The sequence below is a fragment of the Myxine glutinosa genome, chromosome 2 (assembly GCF_964187855.1).
Source record: "Myxine glutinosa chromosome 2, kmMyxGlut1.1, whole genome shotgun sequence".
Classification (NCBI taxonomy): domain Eukaryota; kingdom Metazoa; phylum Chordata; class Myxini; order Myxiniformes; family Myxinidae; genus Myxine; species Myxine glutinosa.
In genome coordinates, this window is record NC_136262.1 from 53802838 (window position 1) to 53829348 (window position 26511).

General features: G+C 44.0%; 1 protein-coding gene across 1 annotated transcript in view; it reads left to right on the forward strand.

Annotated features, from left to right (window-relative positions):
• The window catches only part of SNTG2 (syntrophin gamma 2), a 278507-nt gene that overhangs the window by 22608 nt on the left and 229388 nt on the right, over nucleotides 1-26511 (forward strand). Inside the window, exons 5-7 of the mRNA XM_078772595.1 lie at nucleotides 7022-7079; nucleotides 19851-19894; nucleotides 20723-20764. Of these exons, the coding sequence (XP_078628721.1) occupies nucleotides 7022-7079; nucleotides 19851-19894; nucleotides 20723-20764 (144 nt within the window). The remainder of the gene's footprint in view (nucleotides 1-7021; nucleotides 7080-19850; nucleotides 19895-20722; nucleotides 20765-26511) is intronic.

Consider the following 26511-nt stretch of genomic DNA (forward strand, 5'->3'; position numbering starts at 1 on the left):
TCTGTTACGTCCCCTGTAACCACCACGGGTGTGCACTCTTGCACATACCCAATCACCCGCTCCGGTGTGCATCCCCGCACACTCTCTCCATCCATCTCTGGTGTGCATCCTCGCACACTCTCTCCGACACACTCTGGTGTGCATCCTCGCACACTCCTCATCCATCTCACACTCTGTCGCACTCACTCTCACTTTCACACTCTGTATCACACTCGTGCTTCGGCGCCGTTCGCACACGCGTGCCATTCGCTCTCACACAGCGCACCACGGACCTCCCACAAGCGCCCGGGTGACGTCGGGATCCCAAGCGCGTGAAAAATCCTTTCGCGCCAAACCTTTTCGTACCATATACAGCCCGGCTTACCTTTGGGATTCTTTTCTCCACATGCAGCTGCAAACTTTCATTTGGGTTAGGAAGTACGGCATCATGATGCGAACACAGACTTTGCACAATTTCCATCTTTTCCTCCCGCGATTGCTCTTCTAAGTCCGCCATCTCTTCAACCCCAATTTCCATTATGATTATGTCCTTTTCTTCATTAAGCTCGACGACCGCTGGTGCACATAAAATAAGATTTTCCAATTCAGCGGCCGTCGACTTCTCTATACCCCATGTCGCGATTTTACCCCGGTCCACTTAACTTTGCTTTGCTCTAACTCACTTTCCCCGCGCTTCTCAAGCCACGCTACCCCATCGCATACCTGTGTACCTTTCCCGCTTGACCTGCGGTCAATGTCCTTCCCCACTGCTTTTATTTGGCCACCTATTCTGGTTCCAAACCCCGTTAACCCCTCGTTTATTTCTCTGGCTGGGCCACCCACGTCCTTCAATTGGCCCCCTAATTTGCTTTCTAATCCCCCCAATTTGCTTTCTAATCCCCCCAATTTGCTGTCTAATCCCCCAAATTTGCTGTCTAATCCCCCAAATTTGCTGTCTAATCCCCCAATCTGATTTCCCAATTGCCTACTATCGGCCCTCATTTCTCCCATCTCCCTACTCAATCCCCCAATTTGCTCCTGCGTTTTGTCCACCCTGAATTGTATGGCTGCCTGAAGCTGCGCAATGAGGTCCTGCATATCCATCCCCCCCCCCATTTGCGCAGCGGGCGCGGCCCTCGTCGCCATGTGCGAGGTGCCGCCATTTTGTTCGCCTGCAACCCCTACTGCTGCACCCTCTTCAATCTCCTCTTCCATTCCTCCCAATTGTCCAACTTCTTCCCAGGGGTCCTGGGTTAATTCCAACTCCTCCTCATCTACCCCCATCGGCATCCGATCGCCTTGGCTATCCATGGCACGATTTAAAATTTAGGTGTTAATAAAAATTTCGGCCGCTCGTAATTTTGACCAAATTTGTCCAAAGGATAAAAAATTTGGTCCGGGTCCCAAATCCCACTCCCAGACACCAATTGTTGTGGCCAATATGCAAAATTGGTGTCCAAAATTTGGTCTAAAAAATTTAGTCCCAGGTTCCAAATCGCCACTCCTGACTACCAATTGTTGCGGATCTCCGACGTCGGCCTTCCCCTTATCAAGGGGGGATTAATCCCCTTGTCTTTTATCTGGCCGACGCGATCCTGGAGGTTATAACGTCCTTCCCGGGCAGCGTTAGGTATGGTTTTTAGGAGTAGGGATTCGCTATTACCTAAGTACTAACGCTGACCGGAAATGAGGGAATAACTCCCGCCCGAATCACAGATATCATGTGGAAACGCCGAGCGGATAGCGATCCGCAATCCGAGCTGTTAACAATGACTAACGCGATTATAGTGGTTGGGATCGTGCTATGCTTACCCAATTGAGAAAAGACGAGGACGATCGAATTAGGAAGAAACCAGGAAGAACAAGGTCATTTATTACAATTTGTACAAGAAGAGGAAACGAAAGAATGTACAAGGAAGAGGAAGAAAAAGTACACAGGGCAGCCTTAACAACAGTCTTATTCTATTCCCTGGACACGGGTCCGATCACTCTCAGATTCGGTCTCAGACGCAGACTCACGCGGGGATGTAGAAGGTAGGGTGGAAGGTCCGGCGATGGCGTTCAGGCTCTGGTCCGGCTCCGGTCCTCGACCCATACCAGGCGATGATGGTGGACGGCAGACAGCTCTCCGCGTAGCGTAGGCGCGAGCGGACAATTATACAGGGGAAGGTCGGTTAACTGGTGGTTATACGAAGTGCTTTTCACACACGTCCTTCCAAAGCAGCCGCCTCAATCAAGGCTCATAACGCGAGTCCTTGCAATAAGTCGTTGTAACGCCGTTCTTTAGCGCGCTCTCCAACGAGTCCTTTTACCACCTCTTCTCCACTCTCTCTTGGCACGAGTCCTCTCACGAACGCCCTCGCCCCCTCAAGTCCTCTCAACCACGATAAGTTCTCTCGAGTCCTTTGTAATGAGCGCTGCTGCGTAAGTCCTCTCGAGGGCTTTGTGTGCGCGCTTTTATAAGCCAAGCCAGCGAACGCTCTGGAAGCCCCAACCACGCCCTGTCAGGCGATTTCACCTTAGCCCTGTTTGGCTGGTGATGGTTTACTGGCTCCGCCTTGATGGCCGCTTGACGTGTCCCCACCTCCATCCTTGTGCTCCTCCCCCCTTTTCGGCCCTCACCTCGTGGCTTTTGGGCTGGTTTGAGCGAGCCCAAGGGCAGCGAAGGCTGCTGGCCAAGGAGCGTAACAAATTGGGAGGGCCGATGGGGTATAGACTGAAAAGCGCTTAATGGCGTCGCTTGGAGGGAGGCTGCAAAAATGAACAAAAGGGGCCTACTCTTATTTGTTTGACACAACGCAGATGCAACTACTGGGCATGGCCTTATCTAAACACATACTAAGAAATAACTATCGTCCTAAGATGACCTACGTGTTGCTTGTGGCCTATTTATGGGGTGCAACCGTTAACCTTTAATGACGTTATATTTACAAGTGTGGTTTCTCAAAACCGCAACAATATATATTGTTATAATGTCGTTCATAGAATGGGGTTCGTCCATGGACCTGCATGGGATGTATGTAAGTGTTGAATATCACAGCATTTCTAAAATGGCAGTTTAAATCCCACTCCATCCTCCAAACCTTTCCATTTACTCGGTCATCTCTTCCAACACCATTATCCCAACTATCCTGTCTTACCACAATGTTCCTTGTTTCAATTTGCTTTTATCTCAATTTACCTCCTACTCCCCACCTCGTGTTACATACATAATATGTGTATGGCCCCACATTGATCTGAATAATGCATTGCTGATGTGCTATGCTTCATGAATGATTGAATGAATTGATTGTGTGGCAGAGAAATTATGTAAAATGATTAACGACACGCAGTACATACCAATTCAGTTGACTCTCACAAATTCATACACCTGGTAAATTTGACCAATTAGTGTCCAAAAATTCAAATAAGGAATTCTCGAAAGTATCCGCACCATTTCAAATCCACCATATCAAATTGACGGGAGTTATTTTGATAAGTTTGAGGTATTACTTCCACTGTCTATTATTCTGTTTACTGATCATTTGTGCTGAAGACAATATCAACTGACAGAATGAACACCATAAATTGAAATAGTTGTATTTACCTGCAAAATATTATGCTGAGAGACTCGATGAAGATGAACCTCATGCAATGATGGAGGATGGCCATGGATAGATATCTCTACAGGGCATTTCCATTATGGAAACATGTACCAAACTGACTTCCTGTCCATTGACTCAGTTTTGGCTTTTGACTTTCTGCACTTCCAGCACGGCCCATTCCTGTTGAGTCCAGACGTATTGAATCTGCTTAAAGGAATAAGATAAATCTGGATCAGCCCCTCAATTCAATTTTTTTTTCCAAACTAGAAACAAGCATTGCCAAGTCGTCTCCCTCTCCATCCCCTCTACGAGGGGGGATTTTTTAAATTTATGACCATGACATGGCCACGGTACCAACACGTATGCAAACCTTGGTGGAGATTGGGTGTAAATCGTAGGTCGACTCCATCACCCCCACTCCCACAGAGAGGTGGAGGGGAGTGGGGTGGTGGGGGAGGGGGGAGATTTTTTTTATTCGTGCTCTTGATCTGACGCTGGGTTCTACCGAAACGTATGCAAACTTTGATGGAGATCGGACCAAACAACCCTGTTTTCTTCTACCATTTTCAGATGTGCATACACACACACATGCCCATGCACACACACATGGACACACACACACACACACACACACACGCACACACACACACACGCACAGACACACACCCAAAACATACATAAACACATACACACAATACACATACATGCATGCACACATAAATACACGCACATATACCCTGGTATTGGGCTAGCGGCTAGGGTGCCGGCTTAGGATCCTAGGATCCTGGGTTCGAATCCCGGTCGATCGCTGAATTAACGCCAGGGGGGTTGACTCAGCCTGTCATCCTTCCGAGGTCGGCAAATTGAGTACCAGTTCACTGGTAATTCCCTGCTTGTCGTTAAAGGCGGCAAAAAGGGTTGGCGTCAGGAAGGGCATCCGGCCGTAAAACATTGCTTCAAAAAGGGGACCGAAAAACAACAACAACCACAGTTCCCGAAAAAGGCCAACCCCCGCTTGCGGGGAAAAATGGCCTCTAAAAGGTGGTTCTAAAAGGTGGTTATACACATACATACATACACATACATACACACACACACGCACGCACACACACACACATATACACCCAAAACATACATAAACACATACGGTACACACAATACACATACATACATACACACATAAATACACACATACAACCATATACACACATACATACACACATATATACATGCACACATATAATTGCCTTCTTCTCTTTCGTTCATATTCTTTTCAATTCTTATCTCCAGAGCTTAACTTTTCAAATTTGCAAGGGTTGACTGCATAATATACTCTTTGAAGATGAAAATTAAATCCAAGTTCCTATTGAAAGCCGTTTTTGGTCAAACTCCAACTTCTTCTTTCACCCATATGTGTGTTTGATTTCATATAATGAGAAACCTCTCTTTTCTACAGTCCAATTTCAGCCTCACGTTTCAGTGTGGGTGGTAATCTTGTCCCATCTCTCATCACTGATCTATTATATTTATTTTCAAATTTGGCCACCCTATCAAGATTAAATTATTTATACTTGAGTAAAACATCAACAAGATTGTTCACAGCTGCAGCACAAATTTACTGGAGAATGCAACACGGGAATGATGGGCCAAATGGCCTCCTCATTTCCTTGTTCACGGTCATGCAGGATCGTGTGGTCATTCATTGCACTAGTGTAGTCCCACAGAGACTGTTGACCCTTTTTATATTAATTTCCACTTTGCATAGAAAATGTAAATATTTAAATGCAATGCATAACTTTCAAAATGGCATTTGCCCCAGAATGTTTGGCATGCACGCACAGAAATCCCTAGCAGTGAAGTCAGTTGGGGTGGTGGCAAATCGTTTCTCGTGCCTGCTAGATGAGGATTTAAACATTGACATGGCTCACAAAGCTTCTAAAAGAAGGTCAAAATACTTGGAAATGTACCTGCGAGGAAAGGGGCGTGTCTCTGCATAATGAAATATTTTGAGAACTTTCTGATCAACTTGCCCAGAAAATTGATATCTTGCAGCTCGTACTGCAAAAACTTCCAAAGTTGCGGGCCACTGCAAGGCCTGTGGACGTTTGAGTTCTACCTGACCTCCCTGATTATCCCTGGCAGTGACTGCACTTTGAACCTTGTGGGAGTGAACATAGCCGGCTTGGTGATTTAGCTGATGGACGTATGAAATCGGAAAGGTGATGCCAACATTGCCAACATTCAGCGAGACTTCCACCAGGGGTGACACCGTACCTTGTTGAGTTGCTTCTTAACACCAAAGGGAAGGTCATGTCGGGGGCTTGTCCATGCACAGAGATAGTTTTAAGTGATGATACTTACTATAAATAATGTTTGGGGGGCTGAGGGAGGAGGGTTGGGTACGAGTGCGGTGTGAGTGGGAGGTGTAGCTACGAGTGCCATTATTACATTATTAAATATATATTCTTATTTGGTTCTGGGGCCACAAGTTAAATGATAAATACTAGATTTTTGCATATATTGGTAAAATAAGCATCCATCTCTACTAGCTTGTATTAACAGGAAATTGTACGAACACGACACGTCTCACCAACAGATATTTCTCGTATTCGGATATTTCTGTGAGTCAGATAGTTCCGTGTAAATGCACACACACACACAAAACACACACACAACACACACACAACACAACACACAAACAACACACACACACCACACAAACACACACCACACACACACACACACCACCACCACCACACACACAACACACACACACACACACACACACACACACACAACACACAACGCACACACACACCACACACACACACACAAACACACACCACACACACAACACACACCACACACACAACACAACACACAAACAACACACACACACCACACAAACACACACCACACACACACACACACACACACACACACACACACACACACACACACACCACCACCACCACCACACACACAACACACACACACACACACACACACACACACACACACACACACACACACAACACACAACAGACACACACCACACGCACCACACACACACACACACACACACACACACACACACACACACACACACAAACACACACCACACACACAACACACACCACACACACAACACACACCACACACACAACACAACACACGCACACACACACACCACACACACACACACACACACACACACACACACACACATATCGTGCACAAAAGGCCTCGTTTAGCATTCATACGTCTTTTCGAAAGTCACGTATTGGTTTGATTCCCGACAGAGCATCGCCCTTCAAACGTGAAAGTGCAGAGGCACAAGCCAATCCCATAACATCAGTCCATTTAATAATCTTTGTGTGAGTCCTCAGGCGACATTATCACTTCGGTGCCAATTCATGCAATGTGTTAATAACAAGTGATTTGTTCTCCTTAATCAGGGTGGAGCAGAACATAATGTCCCGGTGGTCGTCTCAAAAATATTCAAGGATCAAGCAGGTACGGAAGCTTTCCTTAAGCGATAATCCTTTGCTAATTCACGTGACCATTGAATTTGAAATCCTTTTGAGTGCTGGTTCATGTGGCTGCCCTGTGAAGTTATTTGCCTTTGTACTTTCCGCAAGATTGTGATTCGGGATTTTGGTTGCAGGTATTTATTTGTCTTGCTGTATAATATTTTACTCAAACACTGAACTCCCCCTGCTCCCCTCACCTCCCATTTCCCCACCAGGCGTTGTCGTTGATGGTGGTGTTAATCTTTTTTTGGGGAGAGATTTCTCTGACACAAACTTTGTTTAGTTGGCAAGATGCTTCAAATTGGAGAAATAGTGATACATTTCAGTAAATCATCAGTAATCCAATTGGAATAGATGCTGTTCCTTTCTTTTCAAACCTGTTTCATTAGGTCCAGGAATCTGATTTGCTTTTCGTGATGGATGCAAAAAAGCATTTTGTATTGTTTGAGAACTATGACCGCAATGACATTGTCAGGCTCGTCAATGGACCGTCACTGGACTGCACCACCACACAACTTACTGCACGGGGTCTGCAGTGATGGATACACACTGTGCCATGATCGATGCTGTAGGAGTATGGGGTAAATATGAATGGGATTGGTGTTCAAAAGGCAGGAAAGAACAGGCAACCCAAATGCTTATTTCTCATTCTGAAAAATTGACATTTTCCTGGAAAGTGTAAGGCTCCATCTACATATTACATATGCAAAATGAATGAGATTTTGACCATCCCTTCATGCATAGTAACAGAATAATCACATCAAATCAAACTACAACATGCCGTGCAAATATTTCTAATTCGTCTGTATGAGTAGTCAGTTACAAATTCAATCTACAGGTGTGCACCATTCTCTTAGGGTTGTGGTTGTGGTGCTGATGCAGTCCCCCCCCTGTCGGTTGTGCCAACAATATAGAATTTGGTCAGACTAACAAGTCTACTCTTCATCAAAAAGATACTATGGGGGGTCTTTAACATCCATTAACAAATGCTAGTAAATGTATCCATAGCTTAACATACATCTTGGGGATGGTGAAATTTGTGATGCAAGACCCTGTCTGTGAAACACTAGTCTTATAGTTTATGGTCGTGTCGAGAATGGGCCAAGAGGTGTGCACATTTATCTAAGGGATACACCTTTGTGTACAAAAATGAACAGATTTGTAACTGACTACTTATTCCTCAAATACCCCTATTTATTCCCCACGTCCATTATTTGTCCAAACCTCCCTCTATTTTGTCCTTCAATGCAGCTGTTGGTGTGCTCCCCCTCGCCATTACATCCTGATCAGTTCTGTGTTATAGCTCCTCCATGAGCCTCTACTTTGTGTACAAAAAAACTGCACTGCAAATGTCATGCCACCTATAGGTCAGGACAAATATTTGGAATTTGTTCAGGGTGCTGGCCATCCTTCAACCACCCTTCGTCGAAAGACACAGTGGAATATTTAATGTCCACCAACTAATGCCCCTGTATCTGTCCTCAGATTAATGTCCATGTAGTGTTCTCAGATGCAATACCCGACCTGTGAAGCGCAGTACCTTTTCTGTACACAAAGTCGAGGCTTATGAAAGAAAGAGCGAGATGATGAACAGCAGAAAGGTAACGCACTGACAGTGGACAAGCAGTTATGGAAGCTCAGGAGAAGGGAGAGAAGAGAGGGAAAAAATGTAATGTAGTTACCTGCAGTAATGTAATGTAATGTAGAGAACATTACATTAATACATTAATTAATTAATGTAATTAATTAATAATTAATTAATTAATTAATTAATGTAGGGCCTGGTGTTGGCTTCGCGGTTAGGGTGCCGGCTTGGGATCCTAGGATCCTGGGTTCGAATCCCGGTCGATCGCTGAATTAACGCCAGGGGGGTTGACTCAGCCTGTCATCCTTCCGAGGTCGGCAAATTGAGTACCAGCTTGCTGGGATGAATGATCACGGTGTGTACCCCGGTTTAGAATAGGTACACCATATCCCTGCGCATCGTAAGAGCGTGACCAAGGGTTGGCGTCAGGAAGGGCATCCGGCCATAAAAACATTGCCTCAAACAGGGAACCATGATTGTCATGGGGCCCGCAAGGCTAACCCCCGCTCTAGCGGGGAAAATGGCCTTAAAACGACCATTCATTCATTTTCATTCAGTTACCTGCATTGTGTTGTGGGTAGATAAAGTATGGTTGTGGGCTACCACCTTGAAGATGGAAAGATAGTGTTGTGACTATACAATGTAGCAATTGTGGAATTTTGTTATAAAATCTTATTTGCGATTTGGCCTTGGTCTTGGCAGCCTTTTGCGGTCTGAATTTTGCAAATTTTGCATCAGTTAATTTTAGGCAATTTCACGTAAGAAACGTACGTGGATTGTCAATGAATGACTGAATACATTTCAGCTTTCATCACCAGCTCGTCACAAAAATCGCTCCACTGCTTATTTATTCTCTATTTATGTCCTTGTGTTTATATCCCTGTTCCCTACTGTTGTTCTGCTTCCCTCTCTCTCCCCCTCTTGTCTCCCGCTCGCTTTATTGTAAGTTATATGTGTTAGCTCTTACACGAGCCTTGACTAAGTATACAAAAAAAAAACATGCAGTCTGCAGCTTAAACATATTGTACATGTCCCTTATACATGCCATTTTATACATGTCCTTTTCCAACCTCGCTAACCTCAACCATATACTGTATGTATATATATATATATACAGTATATATACATACAGTATATGGTTGATATATATATGTTGGAACCCATCTGTGGATCGGTCCCATCGGCCGATGGGTCTGACCCATATGTGGATGCACGAGAAATGACAATGCAGACCCATCGGCCGATGGGTCTGCGCCATCTGCGGATGTGTTGTTCACCTTGAAGGAATGTGTTGACAGAATGGTGCTCTTCAATCAGGTACACAGTCATTGGAATTACATGTGGTAGGAATTTAACAGAGATGATTTTAAAATGTTTTATTATCTATTTCTACCCATCTATTTATACATTTTGTCAATACATTTTGTAATTAACAGATACATGGCAGTTTTAGTAAAGCTTTACATAACATACTCAACATTCATACAAAACATTAGGTGTTCTTCTGATAATGGCGGAGGGGAATGGTGGCAGGGTAGAGAGTGGCAGGTGCTGATGAAGGTGATGGCGAGGGTAAATGTAGTTTTGGTGGCATACTCATTCAAATAAACATACTCATCCACCATTGATGCATACACATTCCTTCAAGGTGAACAACACATCCGCAGATGGCGCAGACCCATCAGCCGATGGGTCTGCATTGTCATTTCTCGTGCATCCACAGATGGGTCAGACCCATCGGCCGATGGGACCGATCCACAGATGGGTTCCAACATATATATATATATATATATACGTATATATAATTATATATATATATATATATATATATATATATAAAATATAATATAATATAATATAATATGTGTGTGTGTGTGTGTGTGTGTGTGTGTGTGTGTGTGTGTGTGTGTGTGTGTGTGTGTGTGTGTGTGTGTGTGTGTGTGTGTGTATATATGTGTGTGTGTGTGTGCTTGCTAATCTTGTTAATCTGAATGCAGTCTACCAATTACTCAGTGATATCATCTTCCTTCCCCAGTTGCTCCATGATGTCTTCCGCATTTACTCACAATAACAGAGCAAGCAATGCTGTCAATTTGGAACAAAACTTTGTTCTACGAATGTCGTCAATTTCAAGGACTAGTAATATGCAAGAGGATCCCTCCAGGAGCAAGTGGATTTTTTTTCAGAATGGGCATTGTTTCTCTACCCTCAATAACCCCTGATCCTTTCTGACAAGGGTCAGTAGTTCAACCACGAGCACTGTTCTACGTGTATCGGAGAAAATCGCATGAAGCCTCCCCACACTCGTGGGGGAGATGGGGCGAGGGGGTATTTTAATGCTTACGACCTGATCCTGGGTTCCCCCGAGCACGTTTGCTAAATTTGGTGGAGATTGGCCTGGCCATTTTGGTTTTTATATTTATCAGATGTACATGCAGAGAATTGCCTAATTTTAGTTCGATTCCGAATTCATTTTCAATTTGCCACCTTGCAGTTCTGAGCAAGGACAGGATTTTGAATCTCTAAAAAGGATAGAGCATGGCCAACCAACCATCGGTTAGCAACCATTGTGCTGCCTGAATGGCCTGATGACCTCCTCCTCTCCTACATTGAAGTTTCTTGTAAGGGAACTCATATTAATTATTGGTTCACGAGTTATCAAACAGAGTGACCACGATATTCGTCATGGGTGTGTGTCTATCTGTCTGTCCGCAGCATAACTACCCGATGATATCATCCGATCTTGATGAAACTTGGGTGGGAGGTTGATATGATCTCGTTGTGTCCTGCCTAGAGTGGGCGTATTGCGCCCATTGTGGGCGGAGCCACGCCCGAAAAAGATGTCTTTTTAGGGGGTAATCGATTTCAAGCTACATCTTCTCCGAGGGAGTTGGTGGAATCTGACAGGGGTTTCGGTATTTGGTTAGGCCAATGTCATGTATCTAGCCCCACGGAGCTCGATGTTTCATTTTCGCCCCAAGGTCAAGGTCACAAGGTCACGAAATTTAGAAAAGTCGATTTTTGATGGTTTTATTACATTGTTCGCTTCCTGATAGGGTGAAATGTCGTACATGATCTTATATTATCACATACATCATGAAATACAAGTTTTCCAACAAATTTCAGAATCTTTGACCTTTGACCTTTGAAGGTCACAAAGGTCAAATTTTCAAAGTTGTCGGAATCGAACCGAATTTTCGGTATTGTGTAGCTAACTAACCTCATAACTGATTATACATTATTTTCTATCTCATTTCAACGTCAGTAACCTTCGTTTTGACATTTCCAGGCCAGCACCACACACAATTATGTACAGTTGGCTCTTAAAGGCCTGTACACGCAGCGCATTGGGGCCCTTTGTAAATATGCATGTACACCGCATGTCGTGGGCCGTCACCTGCCACCTGGGCCCCTGACCCCCCAGTCCCGGCCTGTTCCGGTTATAGTCCGTCCTTTGTCATTGAATACCGCTCGCTCGTGAACCATCGTCGTCTCCTGACTTGTCAATTAATTAAAATATTAACATGGCTTCACTCATAAATGCTCAAATTAGGCAGCTTAATATTGTTGCGGTTGTGCCATAAAGGCAAACCCCCTATAGTCAATTGCATGACAACATGTAGCCTGCATTAGTCAGTTATGTCTCATTGAATGTAAAGATTAGCCCTTTCCCATTGTGTAGTAATAAAGACCAAATATGCGTTGAGTTAGGCAGGATGTCAAGCCTTCGTGGCTGGGAGAAGCCATTACTAATGTGCAGGAAGGCGTGGCCAGAAGCACAGGCCCACGCGACCAGTGAGGGGGCAGGAACACCTATCCAGGATGCGACAAGCCTCAGCCAATGGGAGGCTCTGGAACATTTTGAAGGCGTGGGCGGGTCTGGTAAAAGCCCAAACGGAGTGCATTATCATTCTCTTGGCCTTGGGATTTTGCTGCGCTACGACCTCCTGTTCTGAACTCTTGTTGTGGATTTCGCCACGTGGACGACCTCCTGCTCTGTTCTCTCTTTGCCTCGTGGACGACACGATTCTCTTTGCCTGGGATTTCGCTGTGCACAGGACACGACTCTCTTGCCTTGGATTTTGCCACGTGGACGACACCCTGCTTTGGACTCTCTTGTTTTGGCTCCACCAGACAACACGTGTTTTGGCCTTTGTATTCTTCGTCGACACCAATCGCTTCTGCGCCGATCTTTTGCGCCATCCGGCTGACCTGCAAGCGTTGGCTTTTCTACACGACTCACCTGCGCTGAAGTTCATCTACCTGTGCTAAGTTCGTCCGTGCCGGCTTTGAGGCGGCGGTTCGTCCTTCAGACCTTACCTCATCCAGGCTGCACGTCATGATCAAGTTGCGAGCTGCGCACACCAGACCATGTGGTCACCAGCGAGGAATCCCAGCACGTACATCGGTACGCCCTTAACCAGTGTCTTTTCCCCTGTGCAAGAGTGAGTGTGAAGGCGCCAAGTCAGGGTTATTAGTAGGTAAGAGTTGGTAAGCTGTATCTTTGTCTCTGTTTCTCTGTGCCTTCTAAATAAAAGGCTGTACATTTTGTTGTTACTTTCCAACCTGTTCGGTACGTCCTTTCACCAATTGGCCTAGCATAATCCGTGACCGAATTTGGCTAGATTCAGGTCCATAAATCTCGTGGGGTAACGCCGCTTTCCACACCGTGCAAATCCGCTCGGCACCCATAAGGTGTGGGAAAGTGAAGGCTCGATCGCGCGGTTCTTCGGCACACGCGTGCACCTTGATCCATGCACCTTGAAGGTATTCGTGATTCTCCGGTATTAACCGAGGGGAATCACGCAACAAAATTGTTGTCGAGGAGGATTTTTGAACCCGGCCCCTCGTTCCTCCGGCCCCCACAACAAATTGTTGTCAGGAGTGGGGATCTGACCCTCCCGCAACAATATTATCATCAAATTTCTGAGACCAGTTGCATAGCTTTTGTTTGGATTGTCGCAAAAATGCAAACTACTTGATTCTTGGTAATTATAAAACACTTACATTTTCACATGAATACTGCGCCCTCCCTAAGTATTAGAACAGTGAAGTCAAATTTGAAATTATTTCTATAAACTCAAGAAATTTGTATTTGAGATCAAAAGATGAATATGAGGCAGGAGTACAAAACGTCATCTTTTATTTATTGGTGTTTCTATCGATACAAGTTTTACCATTTTAGAACAATAGCACTTTTTATGTTCAGTCCTCACATTTTAGGTAAGCATAAGTATTGGCACAGATTATTATTATTATTATTTTTGGATACAAGATCGAGGCTCGTGTAAGAGCTAACATCAATCACAAAAAACAACAACAACCGGACACACAAAACATACAAAAAAGGGAGCGGGAGACAATATGGGGAGAGACAGAAAGAAGCACACAAGTACAACACCAGAGAACAGGGACAATGGAAGATCTGTGGGAGGGAGATTGCTTGGGGGGAGGAGGCATGGGAAGGCAGGGGGTGGGAAAGTATAAAACACAGGGACACCGCTGGAACTTTCAGGAAATAAAAAAGTCGGTATTTCCAAAAAAAAAAGTGGATTTGGGGTGAATTAACGGGGGCAGAAGAGATCAAGGTTTTGGATGGGGGGAAGATAAGGGATGGTGGTGAAGAGCTGTTTTAAAGACCTGGAGGGAGGAGTGTGATTGAAGAGAGTGAGGGAGTTTGTTCCAGAGGCGGGAGTAAAGAGTAATGGAGGAGTGAAGGTGAGCAGAGAGTCTTGATTTTGGCAATTTCACCAGAAGAGGGTTACTGGCAGATCTTGTGTGACCTGTAGGAATACTTGGGGGACAGAACACAGATAGAGCTGGGGGAGCTAGGCCGGATAGGAGTCGATAGAAGACAGAAAGACCACCTACCTGCCTGCGGTGAGTGAGTAAAAGGCCCTCGGAGTTAGCTTCATCGCGGGAGATTCCAATGATTCTGAAAGCTTTGGTATCAACAGCGTGAAGACGAGCTCAGTGTGAGGCAGGAGCACCAGCCCAGAGGGGAGAACAGTATTCCATTGAGCTGCAGATGAAAGCCTTGTATGTGGTGAGGAGCTCAGGTGTGCCAAGGAAGGACCTCACACGACGGAGGATGCCCAGTCGGCGACTGGCTTTGGAGGCCAGCTTGGAAATGTGGTTTTCCCAGGAAAGGTCATGGCAGATAGTGAGACCCAAAATATTGAGTGACAGAACTTCTTGGAGAGGATTGTTCAGAAAGTAGATGGGAGGGTTGTCCAGTCGGTCTTTTCGGAGAGACATAGTAAGAGTGTGAGATTTGTCAGGATTGAAAGACATGTTCCACTTGTTTGACCAGTCTAATTTTTTCCAGGTCTGCAGAGAGTGAGGAGGCTGCAGACTGCCGATCTGAGATATGAGGAATGGAGCAGCAGAATGTGGAGTCATCAGCAAAGAGATAGAGAGGATTTTCAAGAGAGTCAGAGAGATCATTGATGAAGACCAGAAAAAGCACAGGGCCAAGATCACTGCCTTGAGGAACTCCACCCTGAACAGGAAGGGGAGATGAGAGAAACCCATTCAGGGCCACATGTTGATGACGACCAGAGAGGAAGTCCGCAAGCCATGTGTGTAGATTTCCATGGATACCATAGGAGGAGAGTTTGGTCAGCAGAGCGGGGTGCCAGACTGTATCGAAGGCATGTGCTATGTCAAGGGAGACAGCTCTAATTTCCTGTTTGGCATTGAGGACCTCCATCCATTGTTGAGACAGCAGAAGCAGCATTTCCATAGTAGAGTGACCTGGTCTGAAACCAAATTAGTTGATCAGAGATCAAGCCTTTGGAGAAGAGGAAAGATTTGATATCCGAAGCAATGATGGATTCCATGACTTTGCTGATAATTGGGAGAAGGCTGATTGGTCTGTTGTTGCAAGGATCTGTTTTTGCTCCTTTTTTGTGTAAAGCAGTAATGTTGGCTGATTTCCAAGCTGATCGCAGATGACCTTGAGCAAAAGAGAAGGTGAAGAGAACAGAGAGAGGGTGAGATAGTGCGGCAGAGCAGGATTTTAGGACCCATGGGCTGATGCCGTCTGGTCCAGTTGAAGAATCATAGTCGAGGATTGACAGAAACTTCTCCACCTTGTCAGGAGAGAAGGACACAGAGTCCAGAAGCAGCTGGGTATGACTGGGTACGGTGGGTACAGAGAGGGATGGGTTTGGGACACAAGATTTTGAGGCAAACACAGAGTTGAGGCATTCAGCTTTTTCACGTGTGGAGTCATCTGTGTAGCCATTTGAGGTAAAGGAGGGGATGGAAGGGGAACAAACACCAGAAACAGATTTGACCAGATGCCACCAAGATTTGGAGGAGGGAGACAGGTTTGAGAGTTCAGTCTTGAGAGTGGAGAGATATTGTTTCCTGGCTCTCCTGAGGGTAGACACACACTTGTTCCAAGCTTTGTGAAAGGAACTGAGATTTCCTTCAGTTGGATTAGCCTTCCATGAGGTGAAGGCAGGTTGCTTCATCACAACTGCCTCAACACAAGCTTCAGTGTACCATGGACGGGAGGAAGGGTATGACAACTGAAGACGAGATTGGATAAATCTGTGCATGAGAGAGAGCAGTTTACTTGGAAGAATTCCCAGGAAGATTTGATGTCAGAGGCAGTAGAGATGGGAGACTCGTCCAGATGATAGATGGCTGCTTGAAGACCGTGCCAGTTAGCCTGATTGAAATGCCAGACTCATCAGCGCTGAGAAGGCTCTCTGAGAATGGCCAGAGAGATGTCCACTTTAACAAGCACATGATCAGAAGAACGATTGGAGCAGAAGAAGAGCAGCAGACATTTGCAGGGAAGTTATTCATAACCAAGTCTAGAAGAGAAGATACTCCATTGACTGAGATCCGGGTCGGGAAATTTACAGATTGTGTCAGTCCCAGTGAGTCGCAGAAGTCCTTTGCTGAGGTGCCATGGCTGGTGAGAGGAACCCACACCCAGCCAGCTGGCATGATGACATTTGAAGTCGCCACATATGAGGAAGAGAGAGTTGTGATGAGTGGATAGAAGTTGGTCCATGTTGTCCGACAGCGAGATGTAAATGGAGTCATCACTGTTTGGAGGACGGTGCAGAACACATATGAACAAAAGGTGGGAGCGGAGAGGAAGCCGTAGCCAGAGGTACTCCTGGGGGTGGGGTGGAAAGAGGGCAGTGCAAGGAGAGTGAGGAGGAGAGTTTTTGATGAAGATAGCAACCCCACCACCAGGACGAGGCTGAGGTCTATTAAACCGGAGGAGGGAGTAACCAGGAAGAGATATTAAAGAATCAGAGACATCTTGAAGGAGGAAAGTTTCTATTAAGCAGATTACATCTGGTTTGTCAGAAGCAAATTGTATGGAGAGATCAGTCAGGTTTGAGCGAAGGCCCTGGATGTTTGAGGTCCATACCGTTAAGGAAGAGGGAGGGGGAGCATCGGGTACATGACAGGGGAGGGGAGGGGTAAGGTAAGATGAGGAGTGAGAGGGGGAGGTAGGGAGAGCTGTTGATAGTGTGGCAGAGATTGCAGAAGAGTCAGGAGAAAAGGAAGGATGAGGCGGTCAAAAGTTTTGATTGTGATGGGAAGAGGCACAGTGAGGTGTTGTTTGAGAGGGGGCAGAGCATAGTCGAAGGTTGGAGGAGATGGAGGTATGTGATGGAAGGGAGAGGAAGTGGGGATGAGGCAGCTTTGAGGAGGGGGTGGTAGGGGTGAGATTTGGAGAGAGATTGTAGGGGGGGATAATGGAAGAGGAGGGGTGAGGAGGGAGTTTTGAAGGGGAGGGGAGAGGGGGAGTTTCGGAGGGGAGAGGTGAGGGGGGAGTTTGGGAGGGGAGGGGTGAGGGGGAGTTTTGAAAATGGACGATTTATGAAAAACGAACATTTATTACAACTTGGGTTTTATGTTATTTTCAAGTCAGAGATCTGTTTGAGAACGATAGAGGAGGGGTGGAATGAAGGTGAGTTTAGAGAATGTCGGGAATAATGACTGTAAGAGATTGAAATTTTTTTTTGAAGTGGAATGACTTGAAGAGGAAATTGAAAAAGCCTTTTAAATAGGAAGAAAAAATGCGTGTTGTAATAAACCATTGAATAAAATACTGCAGGGGGAAGTTTAAATATATTTAAACAAAACCGTGAAAACCAATCTGGGAAAAGTCCCTGAAGTAAGGGTGTGGATCAGAGAAAGGAGAAAGGGTTAAATGAGATTAAGGGAACTAGAATTGGAAGGGTGAGTTACGGCTGGAGATGGAAGGAAGAGGTGGAAGAGAAGGAGATAAAGGGTGCATGGCGAGGAGAGAAGGAAATAATATATTTTTTGTTTGTTTGTTGTTGGTTTATTTTTTTTGTATGTGGAACGTTAAACAAAGGATAGATGTTCGGGGAAGTTATAAAAGGAAATCTAAGAAATAAGCAATACAGCGAAGGAAAGAACTTAAATACACAAAACACCGCCTGGGTAAGGGAAGCCTCAAGTTACCAGGCCGCACACGCGGTGCGAGCAGAAAACGATTTAATTATACACAAGTTTGCGAATTGCAAACCAAGATTAACTCGAAAACACACAGAACACATACACAATTAAATAACAAGCGGAAATTTGACAAAGACACAAATTGGAAAAATACTTAAAACTTTGAAGCCATGCAGACGTCGAAGTCGCTTCCTTGCTCGAGGGACCGGAAACGGAAGTCGGAAGTCGAGATTAACTTAAAGTATATTAAAGTAGCATAATAGTTCGTATTTGGTCACATTTCCCTTGCATGCAATGGAGCCTATGACCCATTGGCATCACCAAACTCTTGGTATCCTCCTTTGAGATGCTTTGCCAAGCCTTTACTGCAGCCATTTTCAGTTGTTGTTTGTTTTGGGGGTTTCTGACTTTAGTCTCCTCTTCAGCAAGTTAAATGCATGCTCCATTGGATTTAAATCAGGAGATTGGCTTGGCCTGTCTAAAACATTCCACTATTTCTGCCTGATGAACTGCTTGGTTCATTGGCAGTGTGTTTTGAGTCATTGTCTTGCTGCATGGTGAAGCGCCATCCAATGAGTTTGGAGGCTTTTTCTTATGGATAGGCAGACAAAATTTTTCTGTGGACTTCCAAATTAATTCTGCTGCTGTCATCATTAGTTGCATCATCAATAAAGATGAGTGAGCCAGTTCCAGAGGCAGCCATACAAGCCGAAGCCATGACACTACCTCCACCATGCTTCACAGAATAGGTAGTATGCTTTGGAACATCTTAAATTTCTCCTTTCTCCCCACTTTCACCTTTTCATCGCTTTGGTAAAGGTTTAACTTGATCTTATTTGTCGATAAAACTTTGTTCCAGAACTCTACCGACTCACCCCTATATTTCTTGGCAAAATCTAATCTGGCCTTTCTATTTTGGTGCTGATGAGAGGTTTGCATCTTGCGGTGTAGCCTTTGTAATTCTGCTTTCAAAGTCTTCGGTGAATGGTAGATTGTGATACTTTCACCCCTGCACTCTGGAGGTTGTTGATGATGTCACTTACAGTTGTTTTCGTGTTTTTCTTCACAGCTCTGGTTATTTTTTGGTCATAAACGGCAACTGTTTTTCTTGGCCGAGCTGGTCCTTGTATATAGCTAAATACACTAGTAGTTTCTTTCTTTTTCATGATATTCCAAATTGTTGTATTTGTTGTATTTGCTGTGCACAATTTTTGTGCTATGGTTATATTTCAATTATTCTGTTCTTTCAGCTTCCAAATTACATTTCTTTCATCGACAATTCTCTGGTCTTCATGTTGGTTTGTGCCTATTGATTCCAAAGGCAAAAGCAAAGGCCAAAACCAAGATGAAACATTTACAGCCCTCTTATGTGTGAACAATCAATGCAATATGAAACACCTCAGCAATAAGAAACACCTGTCGTTCATCTGTTCCAATACTTATGCTTACCTAAAATGGGGGAACTGAACATTGAAAGCGCTATTGGTCTACAATGTAAAACATGTATGCATAGAAATACCAAGAAATAAAAGAGGACCTTCTGTACTCTTGCTTCATATTCATCTTTTGATTTCAAATCCAATTGTTTATAGCAATAATTACATATTTGACTTCACTGTTCCAATACTTATGGAGCTGGAAGGCACCGTATATGAACATGCGCAGTTTGTCCTGATCCTCATTTGTTTGTGCACTTCTGTGTTCCAGTGAATCAGACTGGCGTGTTGTTTGTAGGCGATGCTATCTTGCAGGTGAGACAGGAACAAACTGCCTAAGGAATGTTGTAAAAAAAAATTTATTTTTATTTTGTATTTTCCATTTATTTACTTTTCTTTATTTACAAAGGAACAATGCTCGAAACATTAGCCACACTTCCTTCCCCCCAGTGATAACACAGGGCTGAAAGGATGGCCTAGAGGTATTCAAACTCATTGTCTAAGCTGTCTAAGTCTGGGTTTGAATCCCGACGCAGCTATAAACTGTGATCCCAGTGTTTCACAGGCAGGGTGATTCATCAATGTGTGTCCTCTCTGCCAGCATTTGTTGGCTGATGTCAAAGATCCCATGGTGACCTTCATGAAGAGTAGACGAGCTATCGCTGGCACCATGACCAAATTACAAATTATTGCCCGAACCAGCAGAGGGCACTGCATCAGCGACACAGACATGCCCTCAGCTAATGATGCTACCTCGCAGCCTTGTGCTGCATACAAAAGAAGAAGAAGAAGTGGTGAACCATAACCCCATTTATAAAATCTATTCTATGTAATGATTTCAACCTGATTTTTGTTTATTTGTATAATTTTCTGTTGTCCTCACCACATTCACCATTGTTCTTGATTAACCCATAAAGTGCTGGATTTACTGGTTGTTAGCCCAGAAATGCTGTCCCTATCTAGATAGAGGGGGTATTATTTGCACATGTATTTTTTCACATTAATTTTTTTTTCACATTAATTTTTTTCACGTGAATTTTACATATTTGGTAAGGCCACGATCATGGCCGGCCGCCCTGTGCATGTCGGCCATAATCGTGGCCCGACACGCTTTATGGGTTAATCGTTGCCTTCTCATTTTAGGTGAATGGGATCAACGTGACGACTTGTACCCATGATGAGGTTGTAAGTTATTGGGGTGGGTGGTGTGAGAGGTCTTGTTTAATTTTTCGTTGAAATTGTTTTTGTGAACAAACACACTTTTCAAACTTGGTGGGAGATGATGAGTGCATTGTTTGATTTAAAAAAATTTTTTTTAATTTATTAGCCGCGTCGCAAGATGCTGGTCATAGAGTGCCCTCTGCTGTTGTTCTTGTTCTTGTTCTTCTTCTTCTTGTTCTTGTTGTTCTTGCAGAGAAGACAAAACCTCAAAGCTCCACCCATTCTGGGAACCATAGCTCCACCCATTGTGGGAGAGGCTTCATATAAACAAATATCTACCATTTTATTAACTCGCATAGCTTTGAGGCCTGTTTTGTAGGCCCGTGGTGTCTTCCTCTCTCACACAGTTTTATTTCAAATCAAATTCGATATATCATTTCATTTTTCACAGTCGCTAACATAGTTTTAGACTCGGTTGAAAAAAAACGGGAAGAAAATCCGATGAAAGTTGCCCTTTATAGAACGAAATGAATTCTCAAAGGCCTGTAACTTCAAGTCCATTGAGATATATATATATTTTAAATCGCGGCATGGTCAGTCATACACCGCCCGAAATAACAGACGGGAAAATGCCGAGATATATATATTTTGTTTAAATCGCGGCATGGTCAGTCATACACCGCCCGAAATAACAGACGGGAAAATGCCGAGATATATTAAAAATTCGTCCATTTGATGACAATCGGCACGATGAAATATTTAATTTATACGTCGTCATAATAATGTGGAGAGAGGAGCATAGCTTCGTTCACGTGTCGCCACACACGGGAAATTGCCGAGATATATATTTTTTAAATCGCGGCATGGTCAGTCATACACCGCCTGAAATAACAGACGGGAAAATGCCGAGATATATTAAAAATTCGTCGCCACACACGGGAAATTGCCGAGATATATTTTCACTTTGCACAAAAATAACATCAAGTAATCGAATCAATAGGAATGTCCTGTGTCTATAACATCGACGTTATAGGCACAGCTGCATCTAGGCATTGTGTAACATCGACACGGCTTTTGTTTTAATTAAAACTTTTTGTACTTGTTTTATTTGAGGTTCATGTATCAAGGCTCATGTAAGAGCTAACACAAGTCTAATTATGATAGTCTAATTTGATGAGTGAAACCATTTATTATTTGTTTTGCTCATAATATTGAATTTACATTTCCAGATTTTCAGTTTTCCTCGCAATAATCTTGGCAGTGTGCGTGCGTGTGTGTGTGTGTGTGTGTGTGTGTGTGTGTGTGTGTGTGTGTGTGTGTGTGTGTGTGTGTGGTTTGTGTGCATGCATGAGCAGTCATGTAGCTTGCATGTCTGAAGACACACACACTCACACACACACACGCATTGATAACCCAGCCAATGTTATATATTTCCTCTCTGCTTTATTGGATGAAAATTACTTCCAGAACGACATTGATGCATTTTCATCTTGGGGATGGGTTAAGGTTTATGCCAAGCCCCAATACATTGTAGAGTAATAGAGAGAATCCTTGATATTGAACCACAAGCAAGGTCTGAATATAAAATTGAGTTTTATTATTTGCAGAACAAGCGTGCATATTGGAATTGAATTTACATTTGTATATTGGAATAAAAGACAATGCATATTGGAATAAAACAATTATGCAAATGCAAACAAATATATGTGAAGCTCGCGAGATGTTGCGTGCTCAAGTAAGTAATTTGCGTAGGTAAACAATGAGAGTAACAGTGATATAGGTCTCAAGTTCAGAGTGTGCTGGACCTTGATGGACTCTTACTGGAGATGGAAGGACTTAAACTCAGTCATAATGATGATTTTTATTTTTGACTGGAAACATTAATGAAAGATTTGGGTGAGTCCATGCTAGTCATAATCAATAAAGTTTACATTCAAAATATTTCCACTGACCATCAAAATATGCATTTTAAACATGCAAACAAATATTGGTCACGTTTGCGGCTCCTTTGAGGATGGGTCATGATTAATGGCCTGTACATCTCAAACATTGATTTAATAAAGATATAATCTTTATATGAAGCTTATACTATACTAGCAGGTACTCGTGGAAATTCCATGTAATGTAAAATCTGACTTCAACAATATTATGCAAACAATAGGCAAAAATGTTAATTGAATATTGTCTGGCTATGTACTCACTAAAGATGTTGCTCGATTAAATCAACTACCCCCAACAATCCCAAATCCGCAACCACCCAACCCATCCCCAAGTACTCAACCACCCCAAAGCCTCCCCATCCCAAGTCTTCAAATCCCTGCCCACTCCATCTCCTAACCCCCTCTCCATCTAAAGTACTCAAACTCCCTTCCCACCCAAAGTCCTCAACCCCTGCCCTTCACTGTCGGTGCGCTGCTGCGATTGATGCCGCATAGCACATGTTTGCACAATGTACATGCTTTCTTCGCACCGGCCCAACGTGCATGCCATAAGGGAACAAATCCGTCCACTTTGTGGAGACACAAGACGATCTCATGGATCACTTGGTGGCCGCAGTCGCGATGCAGATGACCCTTATCAAAGGGCCAGATCCAATGAGGAAGTAGAGGGTTGCACCCCGCATGGTCGCAAATCGCGGGGAGAAATTATTTGGGTGGCTCCGACAGCGATGGAAGTCAGCATGCAGCATTGATTCAAAAACACCTATTCCAAAGCTGCTCGACACCCCTCAGAGATTTCCTCACTAGTTGCAGTATCGGAGAGGCTGCCTGAGGGGAGGGTGAAGTGGTGGGGTTGGAAAGACTGATGAGTGGTGTGGGATTGGACATGGTGGGAGAGGGGAGGTGAGAGAGGTCCCTGGTCCATACCGCCTGGATATTCTCGGTTATGGAGATCTGTCTCGGAATGTCACAGGGGGTCGGCACCGTGCAGCCCAACGGCTGCACTGGGGTGAGCCCCAAGTCCCCAACCCCCATCTCCCAACTCTCTATCCACTTTCTGCTTCCTCCTTACCCCCAAATCTCTGTCCTCCCCCCTCCCCCTTTCTTCCCAATCTTTAAAGCAAGAGGGCATTTTCACATCATTACATGTATTGTTATGTGGAGGGGGGAGGGGTCCATAATTTGAATGTGCTAAGAATAGCTTGGTCCATGTACTCAAGTAGATTAGATTTATGTTTGTAACAGGGATCTGTTAGAGGTAAGTTTTATTGTATAACGTGCACCAAGGAGGCTGTGATTGTAAGCAATAGGAAAGTTTAGGTTATGGTTGGATTGTGTGGACCTTCTTTACAGGCCTGCTGGAGGATTTGATAACAAATGCAACATGAAAGCACTATAAGCACTTCGAATGGAATGATGATAATGGGCTATTTTGGCCAAGGACTGCTGAACAGGTCAGAGGAGTGAGCTATGTGGCCCTGGAGAAGGGTGGGACGGCTTGGAAGGTGGCACCGCCCATTGGCTGGAGGTAGCCAATGAGTGGGTCACACTATGCATGAAAATTGGGGGAAAAAATCCCTCCGGAAATAATTATTGACGACCTTTTTCATGCACCATTCACATCGCATCACAAGTTGCGATGATGAATCAAAACTGATATCCCAAAGTGAAACTGATGTTGGAAAGTGAAACTGAAACTACTTATCTACCGTTCATAGAATGGGACACCAGAATAAAATGCTGTAAGTAATACCGAATGGAAATTGCCAAAAACAAAGCAATTGACATAAACAAAATGTATAGAGAAGGGGCAGGTTACGGCTGAAGAAGCGACATGGCGAGGGATAGGTCCTTGGAGGTGGTCAGTTCACATGGAAAGAACTTCAATGATCTTCAGTTGGTGGGCTCAAAAAGTGCCTAAATCAGTTTCCCAGCTGAGCTAACAAAATTTCAGCCTCACTCCCAAGCAATACTTCAGAGGTAAAACAAGCTTCGATTGGAAATCTTAGCTGGTGGAATGGAATGAGGTTGCCATGGTTACTGGCTCCACCCACTGTGACATCTGCTCACTGAATTTTTACATTAAATTTCCGTTTCTACCAAAACACACTCCACACTTACTTACCATCAAAGAGGTATAATTGAATGGGGTGAGATAAACAGACAATCTTCGTAGAGTATAGAGAGAATATAACAATATTTCCTAGTGGAGAGAATATGTCAATATTCTATAGGAGAGTATTCAAATATTCCAGAATATAGATTTGTAAAATATTAATCTTCAGCTCAAGGGCTAGGTATTTATTACTTGTGAACAAAAGAGTCGAGGGGTAAGGGGTAGGATGAGTTTCAATTGACAAAACTAAAATTGTGAAGAGGAAAATAAGTGAGGTGAGACAAAAGAGAGGGTCAAGGTTATGTGGGAAGTGAATGGAAAGCAGGTTGGGACAAAGTAGTATTTTGGGGGTCAATGTAAGGTGCATGTAAAATGTATTGATGGGAGGGGGTATTCTACCATATTTTCAGATCTCATAAATACAGTGCCGTCAGAAAGTATTCACACCCCTTGATTTTTTTTCACATTTTGTTGTGTTACAGCCTGAATTAGAAATTGATTAAATTCAGATTTATTTTGTCACTGATCTACACATAATACCCTGTAATGTCAAAGTGGAATTTTTGTTTTTATATATTTTTTTACAAATAATTAAAAACGAAAAGCTGAAATGTATTGAGACAATAAGTATTCTACCCCTTTGCTATGACATCCCAAATTGTTGTCAAGTTTGATCATTGTACAATTTCCTTTGATCATCGTTGAAATGTTTCTCCAACTTGTGGAGTCCATTTGTGGCCAATTATATTGATTGGACATGATTTAGAAAGAAACACTCCTTTCTATATAACGTCCCACAGTTGACAGTGCATGTCAGTGCAGAAACTCTATCATTAAGTCCAAGGAACTGTCCGTAGAACTCAGAGATGGAATTGTGAGCAGGCAAAGATCTGGCGTAAGGTATGAAACCATTTCTATTGTTGAAAGGTCCCAAGAGCACAGAGAGCTCCATCATTTAGGAAATGTAAAGAATATGGAACTACCCAGACTCTTCCTAGAGCTGGCCATCCGACCAAACTGAGCAACCGAGCAAGAAGGACCTTGATCAGGGAGGTGACCAAGAACTCAATGACCATTCTGACAGAACTACAGAGTTCCTTGGCTGAGATGGGAGATCCTACTGGAAGGACAATAGTCTGCAGAATTCCACAAATCTAGGCTTTATGCGAGAGTAGCCAGACGGAAGCCACCCCTGAGAAAAAAGCACATTACAGCACACCGGAAGTTTGCAAAAAGGCACACGAAAGACTGAGAGCATGAGTTACAATATTCTGTGGTCTGATGAGACAAAAATTGCACTCTTTGGCCTGAATGCAAAGCACTATGTCTGGCGGAAAGTGAACACAGCTCATCACCCATCTAACACCATCCTAATCGTGAAGCATGGTAGTGGGAGCATAATGCTTTGGGGATGCTTTTCAGTGGCAGGGACTGGGAGACTTGTATGGACAGAGGGAGCAATGAATGGAGTCAAATATAGGCAAATGCTTGAGGAGTACCTGCTTCAAATTGCAAAAGACCTTAGACTGAGGTGAACATTTGCGTTACAACAGGACAATGTCCCCAAGCATACAGCCAAAGGAACACTGGAATGGCTTCAGAACAAGAACATGAAAGTCCTTGAATGGCCCAGCCAAGGCCCAGATTTGAATCACATTTGGAATCTGTGGAAAGACTTAAAGATTGCTGTTCATCGATGCTCCCCATCCAACTTG